Below are 27,530 nucleotides of genomic sequence, written 5' to 3' on the forward strand. Positions count from 1 at the left end.
TGAAAAACAGAGTGTTTCTGCCCTCCAGGACAGGAATTGAAGAACCCTGAGCTACTGTAATGTAATAATGACAAGGTACTTTTGTAATGCTGAAAACTTACAGTGCAAGCACTGAGATCAAACTCAAATGCCGAAACCCGGGATCGAACCAGGGACCTTTAGATCTTCAGTCTAACGCTCTCCCAACTGAGCTATTTCGGCAGGTCCTTGGACCTATATCTTTGGCACCCATGTGGATACACGCAAGTGGCACAAAATATTGACTGTCAGGGGAGTCGCATGGCCAGTACGGGGATCGAACCTGCGACCTTGGCATTATTTGCACCACGCTCTAGCCAACTGAGCTAACCAGCCACTTGCCTACTTTCATTGTTGTTACCAGCCAGCAAGACTCTACAAGTGATGTGGCGGAAAGTAACAAGTACGCCAAGATCATAAACTGTCTAGGCTGAACCCTCTTGATTGCTCCTTGTGTCTATTTTAACCAGATGGGGAATTAGCTCAAATGGTAGAGCGCTTGCTTAGCATGTGAGAGGTAGCGGGGTCGATGCCCGTATTCACCAACACATGTTATTTTTCAGGATTCAAGTCAGCTCCAGTTCAAACTTCCTGCAGCTAAGTCTTACGACAAGCTACTGCAGGGTTCTTCAATTCCGGTCCTGGAGGGCCGAACACTGTTTTTATTTCTACCTGGTAGTTAATTGCACTCACCTGGTGTCCCAGGTCTGAATTAGCCCCTGATTAGAAGGAGAGGATGAAAAACAGAGTTGTTTCTGCCCTCCAGGACAGGAACTGAAGAACCCTGAGCTACTGTAATGTAATAATGACAAGGTACTTTTGTAATGCTGAAAACTTACAGTGCAAGCACTGAGATCAAACTCAAATGCCGAAACCCGGGATCGAACCAGGGACCTTTAGATCTTTAGTCTAACGCTCTCCCAACTGAGCTATTTCGGCAGGTCCTTGGACCTATATCTTTGGCACCCATGTGGATACACGCAAGTGGCACAAAATATTGACTGTCAGAGGAGCCGCATGGCCAGTACCGGGATCTAACCTGCGGCCTTGGCATTATTAGAAACACGCTTTAGCCAACTGAGCTATCCAGCCGCTTGCCTACTTTCACTGTTGTTACCAGCCAGCAAGACTCTACAAGTGATGTGGCGGAAAGTAACAAGTACGCCAAGATCATAAACTGTCTAGGCTGAACCCTCTTGATTGCTCCTTGTGTCTATTTTAAGCAGATGGGGAATTAGCTCAAATGGTAGAGCGCTTGCTTAGCATGTGAGAGGTAGCGGGATCGATGCCCGTATTCACCAACACATGTCAATTTTCAGGATTCAAGTCAGCTCCAGTTCAAACTTCCTGCAGCTAAGTCTTACGACAAGCTACTGCAGGGTTCTTCAATTCCGGTCCTGGAGGGCCATAACACTTCTGTTTTTATTTCTACCTGGTAGTTAATTGCACTCACCTGGTGTCCCAGGACTGAATTAGCCCCTGATTAGAAGGAGGGGATGAAAAACAGAGGTGTTTCTGCCCTCCAGGACAGGAATTGAAGAACCCTGAGCTACTGTAATGTAATAATGACAAGGTACTTTTGTAATGCTGAAAACTTGCAGTGCAAGCACTGAGATCAAACTCAAATGCCAAAACCCGGGATCGAACCAGGGACCTTTAGATCTTCAGTCTAACGCTCTCCCAACTGAGCTATTTCGGCAGGTCCTTGGACCTATATCTTTGGCACCCATGTGGATACACGCAAGTGGCACAAAATATTGACTGTCAGGGGAGTCGCATGGCCAGTACGGGGATCAAACCTGCGACCTTGGCATTATTAGCACCACATTCTAGCCAACTGAGCTAACCAGCCGCTTGCCTAATTTCACTGTTGTTACCAGCCAGCAAGACTCTACAAGTCATGTGGCGAAAAGTAACAAGTACGCCAAGATCATAACCTGTCAGGGACGAACCCTCTTGATTGCACCTTGTGTCTATTTTAACCAGATGGGGAATTAGCTCAAATGGTAGAGCGCTTGCTTAGCATGCGAGAGGTAGCGGGATCGATGCCCGTATTCTCCAACACATGTTATTTTTCAGGATTCAACTCAGCTCCAGTTCACACTTCCTGCAGCTAAGTCTTACTACAAGCTACTGTAGTGTAATAATGACAACGTACTTTTTGTAATGCTGATGCCCCACTAAAAAGAAAGACATTCCTTACTTTCTGAGGACAATCACATGATCTAGAATGCAGCAAGATTGAGGCCCACAAACAACGCATATTCTACTTGCAGTGCAAGCACTGAGATCAAACTCAAATGCCGAAACCCGGGATCGAACCAGGGACCTTTAGATCTTCAGTCTAACGATCTCCCCAACTGAGCTATTTCGGCAGGTCCTTGGAACTATGTCTTTGGCACCCAAATGGATACACGCAAGTGGCACAAAATATTGACTGTCAGAGGAGCCGCATGGCCAGTACAGGGATCGAACCTGCGACCTTGGCATTATTAGAACCACGCTCTAGCCAACTGAGCTAACCAGCCGCTTGCCTACTTTCACTGTTGTTACCAGCCAGCAAGACTCTACAAGTGATGTGGCGGAAAGTAACAAGTACGCCAAGATCATAAACTGTCTAGGCTGAACCCTCTTGATTGCTCCTTGTGTCTATTTTAAGCAGATGGGGAATTAGCTCAAATGGTAGAGCGCTTGCTTAGCATGTGAGAGGTAGCGGGATCGATGCCCGTATTCACCAACACATGTTATTTTTCAGGATTCAAGTCAGCTCCAGTTCAAACTTCCTGCAGCTAAGTCTTACGACAAGCTACTGCAGGGTTCTTCAATTCCGGTCCTGGAGGGCCGTAACACTTCTGTTTTTATTTCTACCTGGTAGTTAATTGCACTCACCTGGTGTCCCAGGTCTGAATTAGCCCCTGATTAGAAGGAGAGGATGAAAAACAGAGGTGTTTCTGCCCTCCAGGACAGGAATTGAAGAACCCTGAGCTACTGTAATGTAATAATGACAAGGTACTTTTTGTAATGCTGAAAACTTGCAGTGCAAGCACTGAGATCAAACTCAAATGCCAAAACCCGGGATCGAACCAAAGACCTTTAGATCTTTAGTCTAACGCTCTCCCAACTGAGCTATTTCGGCAGGTCCTTGGACCTATATCTTTGGCACCCATGTGGATACACGCAAGTGGCACAAAATATTGACTGTCAGAGGAGCCGCATGGCCAGTACCGGGATCTAACCTGCGGCCTTGGCATTATTAGAAACACGCTTTAGCCAACTGAGCTATCCAGCCGCTTGCCTACTTTCACTGTTGTTACCAGCCAGCAAGACTCTACAAGTGATGTGGCGGAAAGTAACAAGTACGCCAAGATCATAAACTGTCTAGGCTGAACCCTCTTGATTGCTCCTTGTGTCTATTTTAACCAGATGGGGAATTAGCTCAAATGGTAGAGCGCTTGCTTAGCATGTGAGAGGTAGCGGGATCGATGCCCGTATTCACCAACACATGTTATTTTTCAGGATTCAAGTCAGCTCCAGTTCAAACTTCCTGCAGCTAAGTCTTACGACAAGCTACTGCAGGGTTCTTCAATTCGTCCTGGAGGGCCGTAACACTCTGTTTTTATTTCTACCTGGTAGTTAATTGCACTCACCTGGTGTCCCAGGTCTGAATTAGCCCCGATTAGAAGGAGAGGATGAAAAACAGAGTTGTTTCTGCCCTCCAGGACAGGAACTGAAGAACCCTGAGCTACTGTAATGTAATAATGACAAGGTACTTTTGTAATGCTGAAAACTTACAGTGCAAGCACTGAGATCAAACTCAAATGCCGAAACCCGGGATCGAACCAGGGACCTTTAGATCTTTAGTCTAACGCTCTCCCAACTGAGCTATTTCGGCAGGTCCTTGGACCTATATCTTTGGCACCCATGTGGATACACGCAAGTGGCACAAACTATTGACTGTCAGAGGAGCCGCATGGCCAGTACGGGGATCGAACCTGCGACCTTGGCATTATTAGCACCAAGCTCTAGCCAACTGAGCTAACCAGCCACTTGCCTACTTTCACTGTTGTTACCAGCCAGCAAGACTCTACAAGTCATGTGGCGAAAAGTAACAAGTACGCCAAGATCATAACCTGTCAAGGACGAACCCTCTTGATTGCACCTTGTGTCTATTTTAACCAGATGGGGAATTAGCTCAAATGGTAGAGCGCTTGCTTAGCATGCGAGAGGTAGCGGGATCGATGCCCGTATTCTCCAACACATGTTATTTTTCAGGATTCAAATCAGTTCCAGTTCACACTTCCTGCAGCTAAGTCTTACTACAAGCTACTGTAGTGTAATAATGACAACGTACTTTTTGTAATGCTGATGCCCCACTAAAAAGAAAGACATTCCTTACTTTCTGAGGACAATCACATGATCTAGAATGCAGCAAGATTGAGGCCCACAAACAACGCATATTCTACTTGCAACGCAAGCACTGAGATCAAACTCAAATGCCGAAACCCGGGATCGAACCAGGGACCTTTAGATCTTCAGTCTAACGATCTCCCAACTGAGCTATTTCGGCAGGTCCTTGGAACTATATCTTTGGCACCCAAATGGATACACGCAAGTGGCACAAAATATTGACTGTCAGAGGAGCCGCATGGCCAGTACCGGGATCGAACCTGCGACCTTGGCATTATTAGCACCACACTCTAGCCAACTGAGCTAACCAGCCACTTGCCTACTTTCACTGTTGTTACCAGCCAGCAAGACTCTACAAGTGATGTGGCGGAAAGTAACAAGTACGCCAAGATCATAAACTGTCTAGGATGAACCCTCTTGATTGCTCCTTGTGTCTATGTTAAGCAGATGGGGAATTAGCTCAAATGGTAGAGCGCTTGCTTAGCATGTGAGAGGTAGCGGGATCGATGCCCGTATTCACCAACACATGTTATTTTTCAGGATTCAAGTCAGCTCCAGTTCAAACTTCCTGCAGCTAAGTCTTACGACAAGCTACTGCAGGGTTCTTCAATTCCGGTCCTGGAGGGCCGTAACACTTCTGTTTTTATTTCTACCTGGTAGTTAATTGCACTCACCTGGTGTCCCAGGTCTGAATTAGCCCCTGATTAGAAGGAGAGGATGAAAAACAGAGGTGTTTCTGCCCTCCAGGACAGGAATTGAAGAACCCTGAGCTACTGTAATGTAATAATGACAAGGTACTTTTTGTAATGCTGAAAACTTGCAGTGCAAGCACTGAGATCAAACTCAAATGCCAAAACCCGGGATCGAACCAAAGACCTTTAGATCTTTAGTCTAACGCTCTCCCAACTGAGCTATTTCGGCAGGTCCTTGGACCTATATCTTTGGCACCCATGTGGATACACGCAACTGGCACAAAATATTGACTGTCAGTGGAGTCGCATGGCCAGTACGGGGATCGAACCTGCGACCTTGGCATTATTTGCACCACGCTCTAGCCAACAGAGCTAACCAGCCACTTGCCTACTTTCACTGTTGTTACCAGCCAGCAAGACTCTACAAGTCATGTGGCGAAAAGTAACAAGTACGCCAAGATCATAACCTGTCAAGGACGAACCCTCTTGATTGCACCTTGTGTCTATTTTAACCAGATGGGGAATTAGCTCAAATGGTAGAGCGCTTGCTTAGCATGCGAGAGGTAGCGGGATCAATGCCCGTATTCTCCAACACATGTTATTTTTCAGGATTCAAATCAGCTCCAGTTCACACTTCCTGCAGCTAAGTCTTACTACAAGCTACTGTAGTGTAATAATGACAACGTACTTTTTGTAATGCTGATGCCCCACTAAAAATAAAGGCATTCCTTACTTTCTGAGGAAAATCACATGATCTAGAATGCAGCAAGATTGAGGCCCACAAACAACACATATTCTACTTGCAGTGCAAGCACTGAGATCAAACTCAAATGCCGAAACCCGGGATTGAACCAGGGACCTTTAGATCTTAAGTCTAACGCTCTCCCAACTGAGCTATTTCGGCAGGTCCTTGGACCTATATCTTTGGCACCCATGTGGATACACGCAAGTGGCACAAAATATTGACTGTCAGAGGAGCCGCATGGCCAGTACGGGGATCTAACCTGCGACCTTGGCATTATTAGCACCAAGCTCTAGCCAACTGAGCTAACCAGCCACTTGCCTACTTTCACTGTTGTTACCAGCCAGCAAGACTCTACAAGTCATGTGGCGAAAAGTAACAAGTACGCCAAGATCATAACCTGTCAGGGACGAACCCTCTTGATTGCACCTTGTGTCTATTTTAACCAGATGGGGAATTAGCTCAAATGGTAGAGCGCTTGCTTAGCATGCGAGAGGTAGCGGGATCGATGCCCGTATTCTCCAACACATGTTATTTTTCAGGATTCAACTCAGTTCCAGTTCACACTTCCTGCAGCTAAGTCTTACTACAAGCTACTGTAGTGTAATAATGACAACGTACTTTTTGTAATGCTGATGCCCCACTAAAAATAAAGACATTCCTTACTTTCTGAGGACAATCACATGATCTAGAATGCAGCAAGATTGAGGCCCACAAACAACGCATATTCTACTTGCAGTGCAAGCACTGAGATCAAACTCAAATGCCGAAAGCCGGGATCGAACCAGGGACCTTTAGATCTTCAGTCTAACGCTCTCCCAACTGAACTATTTCGGCAGGTCTCAGGAACTATGTCTTTGGCACCCATGTGGATACACGCAAGTGGCACAAAATATTAACTGTCTGAAGGAGCCGCATGGCCAGTACGGGGATCAAACCTGCGGCCTTGGCATTATTAGAAACACGCTTTAGCCAACTGAGCTATCCAGCCGCTTGCCTACTTTCACTGTTGTTACCAGCCAGCAAGACTCTACAAGTGATGTGGCGGAAAGTAACAAGTACGCCAAGATCATAAACTGTCTAGGCTGAACCCTCTTGATTGCTCCTTGTGTCTATTTTAACCAGATGGGGAATTAGCTCAAATGGTAGAGCGCTTGCTTAGCATGTGAGAGGTAGCGGGATCGATGCCCGTATTCACCAACACATGTTATTTTTCAGGATTCAAGTCAGCTCCAGTTCAAACTTCCTGCAGCTAAGTCTTACGACAAGCTACTGCAGGGTTCTTCAATTCCGGTCCTGGAGGGCCGTAACACTTCTGTTTTTATTTCTACCTGGTAGTTAATTGCACTCACCTGGTGTCCCAGGTCTGAATTAGCCCCTGATTAGAAGGAGAGGATGAAAAACAGAGGTGTTTCTGCCCTCCAGGACAGGAATTGAAGAACCCTGAGCTACTGTAATGTAATAATGACAAGGTACTTTTTGTAATGCTGAAAACTTGCAGTGCAAGCACTGAGATCAAACTCAAATGCCAAAACCCGGGATCGAACCAAAGACCTTTAGATCTTTAGTCTAACGCTCTCCCAACTGAGCTATTTCGGCAGGTCCTTGGACCTATATCTTTGGCACCCATGTGGATACACGCAAGTGGCACAAAATATTGACTGTCAGAGGAGCCGCATGGCCAGTACGGGGATCTAACCTGCGACCTTGGCATTATTAGCACCAAGCTCTAGCCAACTGAGCTAACCAGCCACTTGCCTAATTTCACTGTTGTTACCAGCCAGCAAGACTCTACAAGTCATGTGGCGAAAAGTAACAAGTACGCCAAGATCATAACCTGTCAGGGACGAACCCTCTTGATTGCACCTTGTGTCTATTTTAACCAGATGGGGAATTAGCTCAAATGGTAGAGCGCTTGCTTAGCATGCGAGAGGTAGCGGGATCGATGCCCGTATTCTCCAACACATGTTATTTTTCAGGATTCAACTCAGTTCCAGTTCACACTTCCTGCAGCTAAGTCTTACTACAAGCTACTGTAGTGTAATAATGACAACGTACTTTTTGTAATGCTGATGCCCCACTAAAAAGAAAGACATTCCTTACTTTCTGAGGACAATCACATGATCTAGAATGCAGCAAGATTGAGGCCCACAAACAACGCATATTCTACTTGCAATGCAAGCACTGAGATCAAACTCAAATGCCGAAACCCGGGATCGAACCAGGGACCTTTAGATCTTCAGTCTAACGCTCTCCCAACTGAGCTATTTCGGCAGGTCCTTGGAACTATATCTTTGGCACCCATGTGGATACACGCAGGTGGCACAAAATATTGACTGTCAGAGGAGCCGCATGGCCAGTACCGGGATCGAACCTGCGACCTTGGCATTATTAGCACCACGCTCTAGCCAACTGAGCTAACCAGCCACTTGCCTACTTTCACTGTTGTTACCAGCCAGCAAGACTCTACAAGTCATGTGGCGAAAAGTAACAAGTACGCCAAGATCATAACCTGTCAAGGACGAACCCTCTTGATTGCACCTTGTGTCTATTTTAACCAGTATGGGGAATTAGCTCAAATGGTAGAGCGCTTGCTTAGCATGCGAGAGGTAGCGGGATCGATGCCCGTATTCTCCAACACATGTTATTTTTCAGGATTCAATTCAGCTCCAGTTCACACTTCCTGCAGCTAAGTCTTACTACAAGCTACTGTAGTGTAATAATGACAAAGTACTTTTTGTAATGCTGATGCCCCACTAAAAAGAAAGACATTCCTTACTTTCTGAGGACAATCACATGATCTAGAATGCAGCAAGATTGAGGCCCACAAACAACATATATTCTACTTGCAATGCAAGCACTGAGATCAAACTCAAATGCCGAAACCCGGGATCGAACCAGGGACCTTTAGATCTTCAGTCTAACGCTCTCCCAACTGAGCTATTTCGGCAGGTCCTTGGAACTATATCTTTGGCACCCATGTGGATACACGCAAGTGGCACAAAATATTGACTGTCAGAGGAGCCGCATGGCCAGTACCGGGATCGAACCTGCGACCTTGGCATTATTAGCACCACACTCTAGCCAACTGAGCTAACCAGCCACTTGCCTACTTTCACTGTTGTTACCAGCCAGCAAGACTCTACAAGTCATGTGGCGAAAAGTAACAAGTACGCCAAGATCATAACCTGTCAAGGACGAACCCTCTTGATTGCACCTTGTGTCTATTTTAACCAGATGGGGAATTAGCTCAAATGGTAGAGCGCTTGCTAAGCATGCGAGAGGTAGCGGGATCGATGTCCGTATTCTCGAACACATGTTTTTTTTCAGGATTCAAATCAGCTCCAGTTCACACTTCCTGCAGCTAAGTCTTACTACAAGCTACTGTAGTGTAATAATGACAACGTACTTTTTGTAATGCTGATGCCCCACTAAAAAGAAAGACATTCCTTACTTTCTGAGGACAATCACTAGAATGCAGCAAGATTGAGGCCCACAAACAACGCATATTCTACTTGCAGTGCAAGCACTGAGATCAAACTCAAATGCCGAAACCCGGGATCAAACCAGGGACCTTTAGATCTTCAGTCTAACGCTCTCCCAACTGAGCTATTTTGGCAGGTCTCAGTAACTATGTCTTTGGCACCCATGTGGATACACGCAAGTGGCACAAAATATTGACTGTCTGAAGGAGCCGCATGGCCAGTAAGGGGATCGAACCTGCGACCTTGGCATTATTAGAACCACGCTCTAGCCAACTGAGCTAACCAGCCATTTGGCTACTTTCACTATTGTTACCAGCCACCAAGACTCTACAAGTGCTGTTGTGGAAACTAACAAGTACGCCAAGATCATAACCTGTCAAGGCTGGACCCTCTTGATTGCTCCTTGTGTCATTTTTAACCAGATGGGGAATTAGCTCAAATGGTAGAGCGCTTGCTTAGCATGCAAGAGGTAGCGGGATCGATGCCATATTCTCCAACACACATTATTTTTCAGGATTCAAGACAACTCCAGTTCACACTTCCTGCAGCTTAGTCTTACCACAAGCTACTGTAATGTAATAATGACAACTTACTTTTTTGTAACGCTGATGTTACAATGTCAGCCTAAAAATAAAGACATTTCTTACTTTCTGAGGACAATAACATGAGCCAGCATGCGACATGTAGCAAGATTGAGACCCACAAACAAAGCTGTGCGTATGCTCCTTGCAGTCCAAGCACTGAGATCAAACTCAAATTCCGAAAGCGAACCAGGAACCTTTAGATTTTCAGTCTAACGCTCTCCCAACAGGGCTATTTAAGCAAGTTCCCAAAACTATGTCTGTGGCACCCATGTGGATACAAGCAAGTGGCTCATAATATTGACTGTCAAAAGGAACCTCAGGGCCAGTACCGGGATCAAACCCCCGACCTTGGCGTTATTAGCACCAAGCTCTAGCAAACTGAACTAACAGGCCCCTTGGCTTCTTGCACTATTGTTACTAGCCACCGAGACTCTACAAGTGCTGTCGCGTAAACTAACAAGTATGCCAAGATCGTAACCTGTCAAGGCTGGACCCTCTTGATTGCTCCTTGTGTCTTTTTTAACAAGATGGGGAATTAGCTCAAATGGTAGAGTGCTTGCTTAGCATGCAAGAGGTAGTGGGATCGATACCCGTATTCTCCAACGTATACATTTACATCATTTAGCAGATGCTCTTATCCAGAGCGACTTACAAATTGGTGCATTCAACTTATGATAGCCAGTGGGACAATCACCGTTTTTTAATTCATTGTTTTATGGGGGGTGGGGAAGAAGGATTATTTTATACTATTCCAGGTATTCCTTAAAGAGGTAGGGTTTCAAGTGTCTCCGGAAGGTGTTCAGTGACTCCACTGTCCTGGCGTCGTGGGGGAGCTTGTTCCACCATTAGGGTGCCAGAGCAGCGAATAGCTTTGACTGGGCTGAGCGGGAACTGTGCTTCCGTAGAGGTAGGGGAGCTAGCAGGCCAGAGGTGGATGAACGTAGTGCCCTCGTTTGGGTGTAGGGTCTGATCAGAGCCTGAAGTTAAGGAGGTGCCGTTCCCCTCACAGCTCCGTAGGCAAGCACCATGGTCTTGTAGTAGATGCGAGCCTCAACTGGAAGCCAGTGGAGTGTGCGGAGGAGCGGGGTGACATGAGAGAACTTGTGAAGGTTGAACACCAGACGGGCTGCAGCGTTCTGGATAAATTGTAGGGGTTTAATGGCACAGGCAGGGAGCCCAGCCAACAGCGAGTTGCAGTAATCCAGATGGGAGATGACAAGTGCCTGGATTAGGACATTCTTTTTCGGGATCCAAGACAGTTCCAGTTCACACTTCCTGCAGCTTACTCTTACCACAAGCTACTGTAATGTAATAATGACACCTTACTTTTTTTGTAACGCTGATGTCACAATGTCAGCCTAAGAAGAAGGACATTTCTTACTTTCTGAGGACAAGCACAAGAGCTAGCATGCAACAAGATTGAGGCCCGCAAACAAAGCTGTGGGTATACTCCTTGCAGTCCAAGCAGCGAGTTCAAACCGAAATGCCGAAACCCGGGATCAAACCAGGAACCTTCACATCTTCAGTCTAACGCTCTCCCAATTGAGCTATTTCGGCAGGTCCCTGGAACTATGTCTGTGGCACCCATGTGGATACACGCAAGTGGCACAAAATATTGACTCTAATAATGTACCTCATGGCCAGTACGGGGATCGAACACGCGACCTTGGCGTTATTAGCATCACGCTCTTGCCAAATGAGCTAACCGGCCTCTTGGCGTCTTGCACTATTGTTACCAGCCACGAGACTCTACAAGTGCTGTCGCGGAAATAAACAAGTACGTCAAGATCATAACCTGTCAAGGCTAGACCCTCTTGGTTGCTCCTTGTGTCATGTTTAACCAGATGGGGAATTCGCTCAAATGGTAGAGTGCTTGCTTCGCATGTGCGAGGTAGCGGGATCGATGCCCGCATTCTCATCATAATAATATGCCATTTTGCAGAAGGTTTTATCCAAAGCGACTTACAGTCATGTGTGCATACATTTTTACGAATGGGTGGTCCCGGGGATCGAACCCACTACCCTGGCGTTACAAGCGCCATGCTCTACCAATTGAGCTACAGTGGACCACCAACACACATTGTGTTTCAGGATCCAAGACAGCTCCAGTTCACACTTCCTGCAGCATAGTGTTACCACAAGCTACTGTAATATAATAATGACAACATACTTTTTTGTAACGCTGATGTCACAATGTCAGCCTAAAAATACATTTCTTACTTTCTGAGGACAAGCACATGAGCTAGCATGCGACATGTAGCAAGCTTTGGGTATGCTCCTTGTGATCCAAGAGGCAAGAACGAGCTCAAATACCAAAACCCAGGATCGAACCACGGACCTTTAGATCTTCAGTCTAACGCTTTCCCAGGTTAGCTATTTCGGTAAGCCACTGGGGATACACCCAAGTGGTACACAATATTGACTCACAAAATGTACCTCATCCCCAGTAAGGGGATCGAACCCACGACCTTGCCGTTATTAGGACCACGCTCTAGCCAACCTGTGGTAAATTCAATTGATTGGACATGATTTGGAAAGGCACACACCTGTCTATATAAGGTCCCACAGTTGACATTGCATGCCAGAGCAAAACCAAGCCATGAGGTTGAAGGAATTGCCCGTAGAGCTCCGAGACAGGATTGTGTCGAGGCACAGATCTGGGGAAAGGTACCAAAACATTTCTGCAGTATTGAAGGTCCCCAAGAACACAGTGGCTTCAATTGTTCTTAAATTGAATTAGTTTGGCACCCCCAAGACTCTTCCTGAAGCTGGCCAAACTGAGCAATCAGGACCTTATTCAGAGAGGTGAACAAGAACCTGATGGTCACTCTGACAGAGCTCTAGAGTTCCTCTGTGAAGATGTGAGAACCTTCCAGAAAGACAACCATCTCTGCAGCACTCCACCAATCAGGCCTTTATGGTAGGGTGCCCAGACGGAAGCCACCCATCAGTAAATGGCACGGCAGCCCACTTGGAGTTTGCCGAAAGGTACCTAAAGACTCTCAGACCATGAGAAACAAGATTCTCTGGTCTGACGAAACAAAGATTGAATTCTTTGGCCTGGATGCCAAGCGTCACGTCTGGAGGAAACCTGGCACCATCCCTACGGTGAAACATGGTGGTTGCAGCATCATGCTGTGGGGATGTTTTTCAGCGGCAGGGACTGGGAGACTATTCTGGATCGAGGCAAAGATGAACGGATCAAAGTAGAGAGATCCTTGATGAAAACCTGCTCCAGAGCTCTCAGACTGGGGCGAACGTTCACCTTCAAACAGGACAACGACCCTAAGCACACAGCCAAGACAATGCAGGAGTGGCTTCGGGACAAGTCTCTGAATGTCCTTGAGGCCAGACTTGAACCCGATTGAACATCTCTGAAAATAGCTGTGCAGGAACAATACCCATCCAACCTGACAGAGCTTGAGAGGATCTGCAGAGAAGAATAGGAGAAACTCCCCAAATACAGGTGTGCCAAGCTGGTAGCGTCCTACCCAAGAAGACTTAAGGCTGTAATCACTGCCAAAGGTGCTTCAACAAAGTACTGAGTAAAGGGTCTGAATACTTATGTAAATGTGATATTTCAGTTTATTATGGGGTAGTGTGTAGATTGATGAGGAAAATAAACAATTTAATACATTTTAGAATAACGTAAGAAAATGTGGAAAAAGGGGTCTGAATACTTTCCAAATGCACTGTATATACACATACTACATATCATTTTACATTTTAGTCATTTAGCAGACGCCCTTATCCAGAGCGACTTACAGTTAGTATCTAATATATACTGTGTATCTTTTTTATTACTTTTTATTTTCTTAGTTTAAAATAAGTTTAACTAATGTTGAATCATGGCCGGCATTATGGTCGGGCCTTTGGGGGCCTCGACTGCCCTAACGTAGCTCCTGGCCTGACTTAAGACAAGTGCATGTGAAATTTGTCAGCATAAAGATGAGTGACTCATTTATGCGCTAGTTATGTGGCTTTCTTTCGAAATAAGTAATTTACACTATAACCCCGTTTTTGACCAAGTTAATCTGCTTGTGTGTGTGTATGTGTGGTAGACTGATAGCCATAGTCTTATCTGCAGAATATATTGTAGCCTAATGTTGAAAGGCTGCCGATTTATTGTGTATGGCATAGATAGGTATAAGAAATATCAGGAACTCTAACTAATATTTTTTTTACTCTCCGGATAGTAGGCTTATACAGCTGTGGCGTAGATGACTTTTCTATCAAACCAATCTCAGGCTAATTCTGTAGGCCTAAAGGATAGATCATTTCATTTAGAAAAAAAAAAAATATTAGCCTATTATAATGAGTTACAGGAATAGCCTACCGCTAGTTTCCTAAAATCACCACAAACATCTAATCAAAAAAAAAAAAAAAAAAGTGCTCAACAGAAACAAAATGAACAGTGCTCTGAAAACGTACAAATATTTTAGATCCAACTATAGCGTTATCATAGTTGGAATATTAACCTTGTCTAGACCTACAGTACATATCCCAATTGTTGGAAATTACATGGGAACGCATGATGGAGAATTACTTTCAGTAGCCTCTTCAAAATGTATTCTGAAGCTTGCTAGTCAAACAGGCTATAGCACACCTTTAGTCTAAATCAATGTTGATCAAAACAATTTTAGGCTAGGTTGTAATGTTGCTAACTAAAATAATAGGCCTAGAGAATATTACTATTCGCTGCTCTGTCTGGGACGCGATGATTACAAAAAAATTACTGAAATATTTGATCAACAGAAATAAGAAAAACATTTCTGAAAACCTCATGTTCTCCCGCTGTAGGGATGTGATTATGAAAATGCTAAGCTGTAGACCAATTATTTTAGTTAGACCTAAAACCGAAAATCCATGTTAAAGTTCAGTGCCAGACATGTCTAAACAATTTTGCTGGTTTGGGTGGCAATAAAGTGTCATTTATCTTTCGGATACATTTTAGTCGATAGAGAGCGACCCAATTTGGATATGTTTACCTCAGCTCGGACAGGTTTTGGGTCGGATCTGGTCCACCTTGGATCCGAATCGGATTTTAAAAAATTATATATATATATTTTTAACCAGATCCTGTCAGGGTCGGGTAGGAATTGAATGGATCAATTCAGTTCGGATCTCAATTTTGGTAAGCGAGAAGACCTCTAGATCAGGGAGTCAGGATAGACTAAATAAATGGCTTCAAGAAGAGAACACTGCAGATACTGTATCACCTCAGTCAGTACTAGAGCAGAATACACCTTTTAAAATAGTCTAGACATCAACATAAAATAAAAAAAGATGGTGAGTTTAATTAACTCCTTTTATATAAATAAGAAATACTTTTGGAAAGAAATGTATAATACTGCAGGTCAGTTTCACTACATATACAATTTATTTATTTAAAACTACTGAGAACAAAATTGCACACACTGCATTGGACACTGGTTTAAAAGACCGATATTATCATGAGAAATACAATTGTTTTAGATATTAAAATCTTTCCCCAATAACAGTTTATCAAACGCATGCCAAATGAGTGAAGGGACAGTAGAATGAGGAGGAGTCTGAATTGGGGTAGTTAAATCATGTAAACATGACATCACTTGTGTAAACAGTACCCTGGTTTGTGCTAGTCTATAGTGAGTCAATATAAATATCACATGTAAGGCACATGTACACTTTAAGCACTCTAGTGTTTCAGTTTGGCATAGCATTATGTTTCACTGGAATATAATGATTTGTTAAACTCCATAAGAAAGAAAATGTATATACATAACAAAAGTAAACGTACAGATAAATCCCATCCAATTAGTAAAATTATAACCCAAATAATCCCTTTTTACTGATTAATGGTAGTGGGAAGTGAAACAGTCAGTGGAGTGAGTGTGAGGTAAGTATAGGGAATTCCTTGGAAAAACAGCGAGATATAAAATGGAGGGATATATAAAGCAAAATACCACTAAAAGGAGGTATAAAATAACAAATGCAAACATTCAGATTTTTGCCACTGGACATCAAAGCAGTGTTTCCCCTAAGTGTGTTTAACAGCGGCACAAAAAACATTTAAAACGTTTTCAATATAAACTTACCCAAACAAAACCAGATTAGCAATATATTTTTTTTTAATAAGATCTTTGAGAACTAACACTCAACAAAATAAAAAACTTGACAGTCAGGGAGAATCTAAAATTCCATGTCATGGCGCACCCATTGACTTTGTTATAATGTTTGAGTCACTCAGATAGCATAAGACTGAATAAGCCAAAGCAAAATGTGTAGAATTGCAGGAAATTCATTTTAAAAACAGCATCATTGTCTGAGGCCAAGAAGGCCTCTTAAACCATACCATTGGCCACACCCCCCCAATAACTTTGCCACCGCTGCTGAAAGAAATCCTAGGGGAAACACTGTAAAGCAAACAGAGCAGGAACAACACGTGAGCCTCATAACTTAAGCCTGAAGACTGATGTCTTATGGGCTGTTGACAGTACAGAGTCAGTTTTAAAATGCTTTTTTTTGTTCCTTTCTTTATAAAACTAAGACATTTGAAGTTAGCAGACTCTGAAATTACTTCCTATTTAGTGCCAAAAACTGGCCAATGAGGGCAGAATAGAGGACTAGATGCCATTGGTTGATTTAATGATCCGAGTCTCGATGATCTTCACATGAACCCCGAGCTGAGACAGAGAAAGAGATGGGGGGACAGGAGAGGGAAAGTGGGGTACAATAAGAGAAGAGAGCGGGACAATCATGTGTTAGAAACTGCCCTCAGTCACAGCACAAAGAGTCTGATATCAAACATCTATAGAAGAAATCTAAACTGCTCAAATGGAGACATTAAAAAGAGGTAACAGTGTACGGCCTAGAGTGACTGTAAGTCGCTTTGGATAAAAGCGTCTGCTAAATGGCATATTATATTATATTATATTAGAGGTCAGAGGTAACTCACGTCTTGCGGTCCTTGTCCTTCTTCCCGTTAGCATTAAGGCTCTGGGCCTGCAGTAGCTGGGCTGCAGCTCGTTTCTTACTGAAGGAACTCTGGTCCTCCTCTAGAACTCTTCTCTTCTCCTCCAACGCACCCCTCTCCTCCGCATGCAACCGCTTCAGCTGCTCAAACCTTCCCTGCAGCTACTCACAGCAGCAAAAAGGTTAGAGACTTAACAATGGATACAGTCACATAAAACACATTTTCTGCCAAGTTTATTTTAATATCTGTGTATTTGTATGTGTGATGTGTTACTGTAGGTGTGTGTGCACGGGCACATGTGACGTATACCACTTTCTCAGCTTCTTTGAGTTCAGCCTCCTTCTCTTTGACTCTCTGGACAAACAGCTGTCTCATCTCCTCCTCTCGCCGCTGAAGTTCCCCCAGAAACTCTGTACGCTTTGCTTCGTATGTCTGCTGCAGGCTGTGCACAATAACACACATTGCAAAGGTCATACACACTTCAATTTCACTAGTGTCAGAATCAACACTGTGTGTATATTGCACCTGACAGGTTTGCATTCAGTGTGTGTGTACCTGACAGGTTTGCTCTCAGGGTCTGTGTCTCTGAAGCCCATCTCCTCTAGCTTGCAGCGGCGGTACAGTTCATAGTGATGCGTGTGAGTCTGCTCCCTCAGATCCTCCATGTTCACACAGATCAGCATCTCACGCAGCTTCACAAAGTCACAGTGACTCTCATTCTCCACTGAAACAGTCAGCACAACACAGTGGATTTGTCCAATCTTCTTCTCCTGCCCGACAGAGGGTCCCTAACACACACTCTTGTGCGCTCACCTTGCACTACGCCCCAGGGGTACTGGCGAGCCTTCACCACTTTGTTCCCCACCATCACCTCCTCTGTACTGCCCACTACAGCAAACGGCAGATGGCCCTGCACAAACACACTTCCAGTTGAGGAACGGCGGGTATGGCCCAAATCAGGATAGGGTTAGCGAGCATAGTCTTAATTAAGACCTGTTTTTTGACTCGCTGGGCTATCCACATATGACATGCATGTGCAGTTTGAAGCCTGGTTTGAATTAGAGGCAGGTTTTTCATCAATACCCACCTCTGTGGATGAAGCCTTAGTTAGAATGTGAAGCCAACTGAAACTAGCTAGCTTTAGACAATCCTGAATATTTCTAGCTGGCTTCGTGACATAGCCCTGAGATGTAGAATGCACATAACAGACACTAAGATACTTATGTGAATACCGTCTTTGAGATGTTCTGTCAACAATAACTACATAAACATGTGTAGCAGCAGATGTGTGCATGTACTTGCATTCATGGTAGTGTTAACCTTGGCTACAGTCTCATCGTCCAGAGGGAACTGGTAGATCTGAACTCCGTTACTGACCAGCTCACTCATGATCTTGAGCTTAAACTTGTGCAGCTCACTCTTAGAGATGGTGTCCGCCTTGGCTATCACTGGGATGATGTTCACCTGGAACGAACACACAGAGAATTTGATATTACTGTGCAGAGGATGGTGAGAATTCCACAATATTTATTTTAGCACTGAAAGAAACCAATTTTAGAAGGCGCACATTCTACATGACATTAGCATGCTAGCTTGTCTACAAGGCCCATGCAACTCATAGTACTGTGCAAGCAGCACTCATGATCCATAGTGTTTATTGACAGAGTCCCACCCAAAGGCCGCCCAGCCTACACTAGCTTCTTGCCCGTAACCCACACACACCACAGCTAAGTATACACTCTCTGTGCCTGGTACAAACACACGGTTCTGTCTCTATGCATCAGTCCTCTACTTTCACTGTTCTCGCTCTCTCCCATCTTTTCAGAGTCACTACATCGCTCTGTCCATACAGCACAAAGAAAGCTAGACAGCATTCCACAGAAAACTCAACCCCATTCAGATGGTAATCACTGGGGTGGGCACACACGCACACAGCTGAGCTCATTCCAGCTGCTGTGAGTGACTAGACAGAGCGCAGAAGAACTCCAGACCACCCCAGAGTGGACACATCTAGGGTAACACTAAACTACGACACAGTAAGGCAGGGATTCATTCTGAAACCACGCTATAGCGTGCTTGATTTCCAATTGAGCTGACATCTACAGCGATTACCTTGAATGCGATCTCCGCAAACGCAGTAACATTGTCTTTAAAAGATGCATTGTGGTCCCATGTGGCTCAGTTGGTAGAGCATGGCACTTGCAATGTCAGGCTTATGGATTCGAATCCCACAGGGGACAAGTACAAAAATGTATGCGCTCACTATTGTAAGTCGCTCTGGATAAGAGCGTCTGCTAAATTACAAGAAATGTACAAACATGATCAGATTGAATCCTGGCCTCAGTCATGTGCATTCACATACATTATCACTCAGATTCGAGGAGCTAAAAAAATACCCTGACACCTGGAGCTTAATATCTCTGTCCTACAGTTGGCTCAGTGTTTGACTGCCAGAAGGATCTGAGATCTGTGACTTCAGTACAGTGACATGAGAGCTGGGTCAGTGACTGTACTCTGAGAGTGACCAGTAGCCGTTGACAGACACCTTGCTGTCTAGTTTCTTCATAGTGAGTAGGTCCAGGGACTTGAGGGAGTGTCCGGAGGGCGATATGAAGTAGAGACAGGCATGGAGCCGGGAGTCGTGGTAGTTATGGAGGCTTCTCTTGATCTTCAGCTCCTCCTGGAGATACGTCTCATACTGACGGTCTATATAGTCCACCACCGGCTGGTAGCTAGTAGGGAAAAACATACGGTTAGTATTCACACACTTCCCCAGTTTGTTCATCTAGTCTTAAATGCTGACAGTGATGTGATAACACACACCCCTCTCCCTACCTGTCTTGTTTGTTCATCTGGTCTCCAAAGCCGACAGTGTTGACTACCGTGAGTCTGAGTCTGACATTACTCTCCTGCAGGTCGTATGTCTGGGCTCGCAGCTTCACCTGTGGCTCGAAGTGGGACGACTCACAGTTCTCAAAGTTAGTGTTGAACAGTGTGTCCATCAGAGTCGACTTACCAATACCAGTCTCACCTGGTGGGGGATACACACAGTCAGAGACAGTGAGAGGCAGCAAGGAGATAGGCCTATTTGGAGAGAGACAGTCGTGGTCTTACCTATACAGAGGATGTTGAAACAGAAGCCTTGGCAGGTGGACTTGTTGACCAGCTGGTCTGGAAGGCTGTCAAACCCAACATGGCCCGACAGAGAGAGGGGCCGCGCACCCTAATGTCGGGAACACAACATAAAACATCAACAAACTCCCCCAGAGTAATGTCTGTTCAGACACCAAATATAAACCGCTGAAACTTTGTTTAATGCTCTAGTGTAGGGAACAAGAAATATCCTTTTAAACCTAACAAAATGAAATAATTTGAAACAGCTAAATCACGGCATTTGAGTCAAATTTGATCTCAAGACACAGCTAGCAAAACATCGACATCTAAAGTTATATACTGTAATGTATAGTAGGTTAGCTACTTAATAAATAAAAATAAAAAAAGGTTAACGCGTTAGCCGGCACTGGCTGTGAAAGTTTACGAAAATAGCGGCTACCTAGCTACATTACTAACGTTGGCTAACACGAATAGCTAGTTAGCCAGCCAACTTACCAACTTTCGGAAGGTACAGCTGGTTACTTTTACAAGCAAGCTAGTTAGCATTCGCAAGGGACACTCCCTGCCATGTCTGACTCAAACGTCCTAAACTTGTTCGTTATGTTCTGTAAAGTTTATATTCAGATAGCTAACAGTAGCTAACTCTAAAAACACAAAAAAAAAGACTTTATAACGTACCAGCTGCCGAGCAACATCAGAGGAAGACATAGTTTCGAGAGAGATGTGTGTATATATATATATATATATATTTTTTTTTTTTTAAGAAAGTATAGAAATTTCAAACAAAGTTGATGTCAAGAGTGGAGGAGACGCTTTCCTTGAAGTATTTATAGCTAGCTTCTTCTTCTTCGGTGGGGTTTATCGGTGGTTGGCATCCAACGTTATGGTGCATTAACGCCACCTACTGTACAGGAGTGTGCCCCAGAGACAGCGAGGAAATCCTACCTGTCGGCCCCGTTTCCATAAAAAAAATATAACATATTTGAATCTAATGATGACTCAGTATGCTATCAGTATATACTCAGTATCCCCTTCTCCCTCATAATGGATCTCACTCCCTCTCTTGGCTCTCATACTGCCCACACTGTATCAGTAGCCTACCAGTGATGTAGTGGTTAAGAATCTGTTGGAAAAAAGTAACGCTCCCTTTACTTTCAATGCATTTTTCCACAAAAGGTGGATAAACTGTTGTGCTAAATAAAAAATGTGGGTTGACTGTGATTACTTGCATTTATTGTCCATTTAAAGAAATGTAGCCAATTTATTCATTACTACATTTAACTAACATTAGATAGTTAATCCAGAGATTCTTACATTTGCCTCAATTCGCCAGATCATCATGGCATTTGTAGTTCTTTATGATAGCCACATTAGCAGCTAATTAGCATTTCAGTTTTGGGAGGTAAATACAGGAAAATATATTGATAAAAATCACCTTGTCCTAGAGAGATTTACATGGTTATCAAAACGTCATGCCAGGGTAAGCCTACACGAAACACAGCCCTAATTTTAAGTGTTTCCAAAATCCCCTATGGGAAGAATTAATGGTGGAAAAACGATTGGAACCATTTCCCTGTTTGACCTCTAGATTTTATGGGTTATATGACTCATACAGTGGTACTCTATATGTTTACCAGAGTATGGGTGTGTGGAAAGGAGTGGGTGTGTTGAAAAGTGTGGGCGTTTCGAAAGCAAGCAGGTAATTGTTCGGATATTACTGCTCCGCTTAACCCTCACTGCAAGCTCAGACTCAGAAACGATACTCTGTCCAAGGTAGAATAACTTGAGATGAAAGTGTGATATGTTGAACAACTCGACCAGCAGCTGATACAGGTTAATAAAATGTAGGTAGGTAGTAGCCATAAATTAAAGAGTTATACTGTCGTTTTGCAAAAATAATAACACATTTTCAATGACTGTGTTCAGTCAAACGCCACAGTCATAATAAAACCTAGCGGTCAAACATGGAAATGCTTCCAAGAATTTTTTCACCAGTCATTTTTCACATTATGAATTTGACAAACACTTCAAGCTAAGTATGTGTTTGGTGTAGGCTTACCTTGGCGTGATGTTTTGATAACCATGTAATTCTCTCTCGGACAAGGTGAGTTTTATCAATGTATTCACCTGAATTTACTCTCAACAATTCTAAATGCTAATTAGCAACAGAGAAGACCTCAGCAAAACTACAAATTCCTGCAGGAAGCTCCTGCACGTCATCTCTAGCCGACACTGTCAGCTACAGTTCATCAGTGCAATCAGAGACCTGTGCCCAATCCATGATGAATCCATGTGCTATATTGAAATGACTACACTTTAGCTAGCTAGTTAGCAGAGCAGTTGATAAAACATCATTTTGTATTACTTAGCATAGATAATTGTTTGTACAGTATGTCGACTTTGGTGTCTATTTCAAACCTTATGGCATTTTTCAAGGATGAGCATAAGAGCATTTAAAAGGGGAGAAGATCACTATAAGTCTGGCCATGTGGAGAAGTGCAGCTATAGTGAGGGGCAACTTACCAGTTTGGTCAGGGCCAGTATAAGGGATAAAGTTTATCCTGTGTCATTTAGTGTAACTTTTAAATTAAGTTTGAGCATCTTAGCAATACAATGTGTTCTATACTGCTGTCAACATTCTACAAGGAAAGAGCCACTTAATCAATCATATAATCATTAACCAGAATACCCTGGATACCAGACTTCGATGAGTGATAGATAACTTAGTTCTAGAATGTTGTTATTGATGAGAATGAATCAAAAAATATATTGACATTCAGAATTGACTTTTTTTAGACATCCAGCCTGTATTGTAGTTTGATCAACAGAGACAATCAAAAGGCATGTGGCACTTAAGATCCTCTTTACAGGTCTCTGTAGGTGACCAGGGGATTCCGTGGAGCTCAAAAGTGTAGCCATGCAGCCTATTTTGGCTGTTCACAATATAGTCCGTATGGATGTGGAATGCGAGTGGAGGGAGGAAGACAGCTGTGCCCAACCAAGTGCAGTCAGTGGATGGATGACCTGTACACGGCCGAAGATTAAAACCCTATGACCCGAGAGCCCGCAGAGGAGGATCTTCAGTGGGTAAGAAACCGTCTCTGGGGCAGGTTTAGTGGAATGACATGTCTCATTGAACCTGAGCCAGAACAACCGCTACCCTCCCTGTCATCAGGGCTGGCGTTATGAGCAGCCCTTATGGAGCCTGCCCCGCCCTACCATACCTCCTTGCCCGTACAAATAAAATAATGAAATATTGATCAATTATTTGACCGAGACGCGAGCCGACAGAAAGACTCATCAATATCAGTTAAAGCATCCGAGCAAGCGAAGCAGCGCCCCTCTGTCTCACTATGTGTAGACCATGTATCTGATTCTGTCCGGACCAAAATAGTATGGCATGTCATACTATTTCTGGCCAGATAGCATCATATACATGGGCCACATATAGAGGGCCGCTGTTTCGCTCGCTCGGATGCTTTCTTTTTTCTTTTTCTTTTTTTGTTGTGTGCAGATCTGTTCACAGAAAGAAAGAAAGATTAATTTAATTTAATTTGCACTCAACCTAATTCTTTCTGGGATTATATCTGAGAGCATGAGTGTGTTTTAAATGTCTGCTAAATGACTAAAATATAAACTTTTCAAAGTTTACCTTGACAAATGCATTGGAACAAGTTAATCGATAAGTATTCTGGTTTCTACCAATACAGTTTAGGCGCCACTAGATGGCAGCAGTGTGTGCAAAGTTTCAGATTGATCCAGTGAAGCATTGCAGTACTGGACTATTTTTTATCAAGTCTGCCGAATTGGTCAATTGATACATTTTCAAGTACATAACTATAGAGAACATACAAAAATGATATATGGTAATACAAAATGTAAGTTTACACACTCCCAGGAATGTCATACATGATGGATCATTATCTTATAGACTAACTTTCACACATCTAGATGGCCGGGCGGGGTGGGTGTGGAGCCAGAGACAGCAGGGGTTCAAACTGTAGAACCCAGTTCCTACATTTGAATATAAAAATTGATTTTATCAAACAAAACTACGCTACATTTTATCTCTGGGACCCTTAGGATAACAAATCAGAGCAAGATTACTGAATGTAAGTACATTATTTATCTTCCAGAGGTGAATGTATCAAACCAGTTACCGTGATACGTTTTTTGTTGTTGTGCACTCTCCTCAAACAATAGCATGGTATTTTCTATGTCCTAGAAAGTTTGCTTTTACTTACAACAGTCATGCTAATCACATTAGCGCACGTTAGCTCAACAGTCCCGTATACGGGACACCGATCCCGTAGAGGTTAACTTGCAGATGACTGTTGACACATCAACCAGGATTAAGTGGCAGGGCAATTTGTGACTGTTGTTGTTTTGGTAATCAGTGGCTGTATTGGAGGGGGAGTGGTTTCTCCTCTCCTAGGCAATCAGCAATTAGTACCGGGAGGTGTGCACTTCACCTTTTCAAGGCAATTATCAATTAGTACTTCAGTCTCCCCTGTTTTCTCAGTGGCAGCTATAAGCTGTGGTCTCGTTGCAAAACTAAGCCCATCGCCGAAACAAGGACGGTTCTGCTGAGTTGTTCTGCAGAGTTCTTCGAGGAAGGAAAAAGAGGAAGAATCTGTCTCCGCACCACGTACTCTCACCACTAGTGTCCCCCAGGGCTCAGTTCTAGGCCCTCTCCTATTCTCGCTATACACCAAGTCACTTGGCTCTGTCATATCCTCACATGCCCTCTCCTATCATTGCTACGCAGACGACATACAACTAATCTTCTCCTTTCCCCCTTCTGATAACCAGGTGGCGAATCGCATCTCTGCATGTCTGGCAGACATGTCAGTGTGGATGACGGATCACCACCTCAAGCTGAACCTCGGCAAGAAGGAGCTGCTCTTCCTCCCGGGGAAGGACTGCCCGTTCCATGATCTCGCCATCACGGTTGACAACTCCGTTGTGTCCTCCTCCCAGAGTGCGAAGAGCCTTGGCGTGACCTTGGACAACACCCTGTCGTTCTCCGCTAACATCAAGGCAGTGACCCGATCCTGTAGGTTCATGCTCTACAACATTTGGAGAGTACGACCCTGCCTTACACAGGAAGCGGCACAGGTCCTAATCCAGGCACTTGTCATCTCCCGTCTGGATTACTGCAACTCACTGTTGGCTGGGCTCCCTGCCTGTGCCATTAAACCCCTACAACTCATCCAGAATGCCGCAGCCCGTCTGGTGTTCAACCTTCCTAAGTTCTCTCACGTCACCCCGCTCCTCCGCACACTCCACTGGCTTCCAGTTGAAGCTCGCATCTGCTACAAGACCATGGTGCTTGCCTACGGAGCTGTGAGGGGAACGGCACCTCCGTACCTTCAGGCTCTGATCAGTCCCTACACCCAAACGAGGGCATTGCGTTCATCCACCTCTGGCCTGCTAGCTCCCCTACCTCTGCGGAAGCACAGTTACCGCTCAGCCCAGTCAAAACTGTTCGCTGCTCTGGCACCCAAATGGTGGAAGAAGCTCCCTCACGACGCCAGGACAGCAGAGTCACTCACCACCTTCCGGAGACACTTGAAACCCCACCTCTTTAAGGAATACCTGGGTTAGGATAAAGTAATCCTTCTACCCCACCTTACCCCACCCCAAAGAAAAAATTAATGGTTATCCCACTGGCTATAAGGTGAATGCACCAATTTGTAAGTTGCTCTGGATAAGAGCGTCTGCTAAATGACGTAAATGTAAATGTAATGAGTGTATTCCATCCATGACATTAGAGGGCCACCATGTGGCCGTGTGATGAATTGCACAACAGTCCTTTTGCTTCCCAGAGTACCGTCTGTTTGCGTACTTATTTTTAATAGGATTTACAGTAATGTTAATAATTTGCTGTTGTTTTTATTTCCACTGTACTGTTGTTTGATTATAGACAGTAATTGTGGATTAACAATAATAGGCTAGTGTTCTTACTATTTTTAATTGCAGTAATGTGTTGGGATCCGTTGTTGTGAATCCTAGTGCTGCCAACCCAGTCCTTGGCTGTGTCAATAAGTAGTCAGTACTCTCTGGTCTCTTCAGATCGCATAAATCTTTTGCCTTTTACAAAAAAAAGGGAATGGATTAGTGATCAAAGCCATCAAACCTGATCCTGGCCTGCATACTGTAGGTAAGGTTTTCCTGCCATGCACACATACAGTCAGACGCATCAACCAGGTCATCTTCCACTTCCTCTGGAGCAGATGGCCTGGAACGGGTAAAAATACTGACTATGTGGAAGACACAGGACAAGGGGGGTAAGGGGATCCCCAACCATAGAAATAGAATGAATGTCCCCAACATCCCACTCATGGTAGCAGTGCAGGGCCTTAACTACACCGTCTCCAATATACAGAAGAAGCACAATAAGTCCAGCATTTTCAACAGTTTCTTCTTCTCTACCACGATCAGACCACTAAGGTGCTGTACCCTTGACCATAGGACCTCTTCTTACTCATGGGACCCCCCAAAACACTACAAAGACCTTAGAAATGTCATCACCTACCAACAGCTCCAGACATACAGAAGCCAGAACTGGTCATTCAAAGCCCTCAGACAGCACATCACAGACAGAGACACAGTCACCATCATCTCCTCACTACACACTGGTTGAATCAACATTGTTTTCACGACATTTCAATGAAATTATGTTGAACAAACCTGGAATAGACATTTAATTGAGCACTGATCAAAGCACAACGTCGGGTATGCATTCTACTACTAGTGAATTCTATTCTGTTATATTCTACCTAGTATTCCACTAATATTTATTATTCTATACGTGACTAACCATATAACGTGGATTGATATTGCCCTGTACATACAGTTGAAGTCGGAAGTTTACATACACCAACTCAGTTTTCACAATTCCTGACATTTAATCCTAGTAAAAAGTCCCTGTCTTAGGTCAGTTAGGATCACCACTTTATGTCAGAATAATAGTAGAGAGTGATTTATTTCAGCTTTTATTTCTTTTATCACATTCCCAGTGGGTCAGAAGTTTACATACACTCAATTAGTATCTGGTAAAATTGCCTTTAAATTGTTTAACTTCGGTCAAACGTTTCAGGTAGCCTTCCACAAGCTTCCCACAATAAGTTGGGTGAATTTTGGCCCATTCCTCCTGACAGAGCTGGTGTAACTGAGTCAGGTTTGTAGGCCTCCTTGCTCGCACACGCTTTTTCAGTTCTGCCCACAAATGTTCTATAGGATTGAGGTCAGGGCTTTGTGATGGCCACTCCAATACCTTGACTTTGTTGTCCTTAAGCCATTTTGCCACGACTTTGAAAGAATGCTTGGGGTCATTGTCCATTTGGAAGACCCATTTGCAACCAAGCTTTAACTTCCTGACTGATGTCTTGAGATGTTGCTTCAATATATCCACAAAATTTTCCTTCCTCATGATGCCATCTATTTTGTGAAGTGCACCAGTCCCTCCTGCAGCAAAGCACCCCCACAGCATGATGCTGCCACCCCCGTGCTTCACGGTTGGGATGGTGT

General features: G+C 44.1%; 1 protein-coding gene and 15 non-coding genes across 16 annotated transcripts; all 16 read right to left on the minus strand.

The window, feature by feature from the left end:
• Positions 1-128: 128 nt before the first annotated feature.
• Positions 129-201, minus strand: trnaf-gaa. The gene has a single exon. It is a non-coding gene; the product is annotated as a tRNA-Phe (tRNA).
• A 683-nt stretch (positions 202-884) lies between these two features.
• On the minus strand, positions 885-957 carry trnaf-gaa. The gene has a single exon. It is a non-coding gene; the product is annotated as a tRNA-Phe (tRNA).
• A 687-nt stretch (positions 958-1,644) lies between these two features.
• On the minus strand, positions 1,645-1,717 carry trnaf-gaa. The gene has a single exon. It is a non-coding gene; the product is annotated as a tRNA-Phe (tRNA).
• Positions 1,718-2,319: 602 nt separating this feature from the next.
• trnaf-gaa lies at positions 2,320-2,393 on the minus strand. Its single transcript has one exon. It is a non-coding gene; the product is annotated as a tRNA-Phe (tRNA).
• Positions 2,394-3,081: 688 nt separating this feature from the next.
• trnaf-aaa lies at positions 3,082-3,154 on the minus strand. Its single transcript has one exon. It is a non-coding gene; the product is annotated as a tRNA-Phe (tRNA).
• Positions 3,155-3,837: 683 nt separating this feature from the next.
• Positions 3,838-3,910, minus strand: trnaf-aaa. Its single transcript has one exon. It is a non-coding gene; the product is annotated as a tRNA-Phe (tRNA).
• A 602-nt stretch (positions 3,911-4,512) lies between these two features.
• Positions 4,513-4,585, minus strand: trnaf-gaa. Its single transcript has one exon. It is a non-coding gene; the product is annotated as a tRNA-Phe (tRNA).
• A 688-nt stretch (positions 4,586-5,273) lies between these two features.
• trnaf-aaa lies at positions 5,274-5,346 on the minus strand. Its single transcript has one exon. It is a non-coding gene; the product is annotated as a tRNA-Phe (tRNA).
• A 602-nt stretch (positions 5,347-5,948) lies between these two features.
• trnal-uaa lies at positions 5,949-6,021 on the minus strand. Its single transcript has one exon. It is a non-coding gene; the product is annotated as a tRNA-Leu (tRNA).
• Positions 6,022-6,623: 602 nt separating this feature from the next.
• On the minus strand, positions 6,624-6,696 carry trnaf-gaa. Its single transcript has one exon. It is a non-coding gene; the product is annotated as a tRNA-Phe (tRNA).
• A 689-nt stretch (positions 6,697-7,385) lies between these two features.
• Positions 7,386-7,458, minus strand: trnaf-aaa. Its single transcript has one exon. It is a non-coding gene; the product is annotated as a tRNA-Phe (tRNA).
• A 602-nt stretch (positions 7,459-8,060) lies between these two features.
• On the minus strand, positions 8,061-8,133 carry trnaf-gaa. Its single transcript has one exon. It is a non-coding gene; the product is annotated as a tRNA-Phe (tRNA).
• A 603-nt stretch (positions 8,134-8,736) lies between these two features.
• On the minus strand, positions 8,737-8,809 carry trnaf-gaa. Its single transcript has one exon. It is a non-coding gene; the product is annotated as a tRNA-Phe (tRNA).
• A 596-nt stretch (positions 8,810-9,405) lies between these two features.
• On the minus strand, positions 9,406-9,478 carry trnaf-gaa. The gene has a single exon. It is a non-coding gene; the product is annotated as a tRNA-Phe (tRNA).
• Positions 9,479-11,412: 1,934 nt separating this feature from the next.
• On the minus strand, positions 11,413-11,485 carry trnaf-gaa. The gene has a single exon. It is a non-coding gene; the product is annotated as a tRNA-Phe (tRNA).
• Positions 11,486-15,285: 3,800 nt separating this feature from the next.
• LOC121586505 (septin-10) lies at positions 15,286-20,829 on the minus strand. The gene is made up of 10 exons (XM_041903237.2): positions 20,676-20,829; positions 19,998-20,106; positions 19,719-19,914; positions 19,429-19,615; positions 18,186-18,347; positions 17,697-17,793; positions 17,439-17,607; positions 17,193-17,325; positions 16,866-17,044; positions 15,286-16,593 (listed from the first exon to the last, which is right to left on the minus strand). Exons 1-10 carry the CDS (start codon positions 20,703-20,705, stop codon positions 16,578-16,580), a joined length of 1,278 nt encoding a protein of 425 aa, XP_041759171.2. The 5' UTR covers positions 20,706-20,829; the 3' UTR covers positions 15,286-16,577.
• Between the last annotated feature and the right edge of the window lie 6,701 nt (positions 20,830-27,530).

Source organism: Coregonus clupeaformis, chromosome 17, assembly GCF_020615455.1.
Source record: "Coregonus clupeaformis isolate EN_2021a chromosome 17, ASM2061545v1, whole genome shotgun sequence".
In the NCBI taxonomy this organism is placed as follows: Eukaryota; Metazoa; Chordata; class Actinopteri; order Salmoniformes; family Salmonidae; genus Coregonus; species Coregonus clupeaformis.

What these genes read in the sequence shown, in the direction of transcription:
- LOC121586505 (XM_041903237.2), bottom strand. Translation starts at nt 20,705, where the DNA reads ATGTCTTCCTCTGATGTTGCTCGGCAGCTG. An exon ending in AGGTTAACACTACCATGAAT is followed by an intron (nt 17,794 to 18,185) that starts GCAAGTACATGC and finishes GTGTTTGTGCAG; the next exon opens with GGCCATCTGCCGTTTGCTGT. An exon ending in TCAAAGAAGCTGAGAAAGTG is followed by an intron (nt 17,045 to 17,192) that starts GTATACGTCACA and finishes TGCTGTGAGTAG; the next exon opens with CTGCAGGGAAGGTTTGAGCA.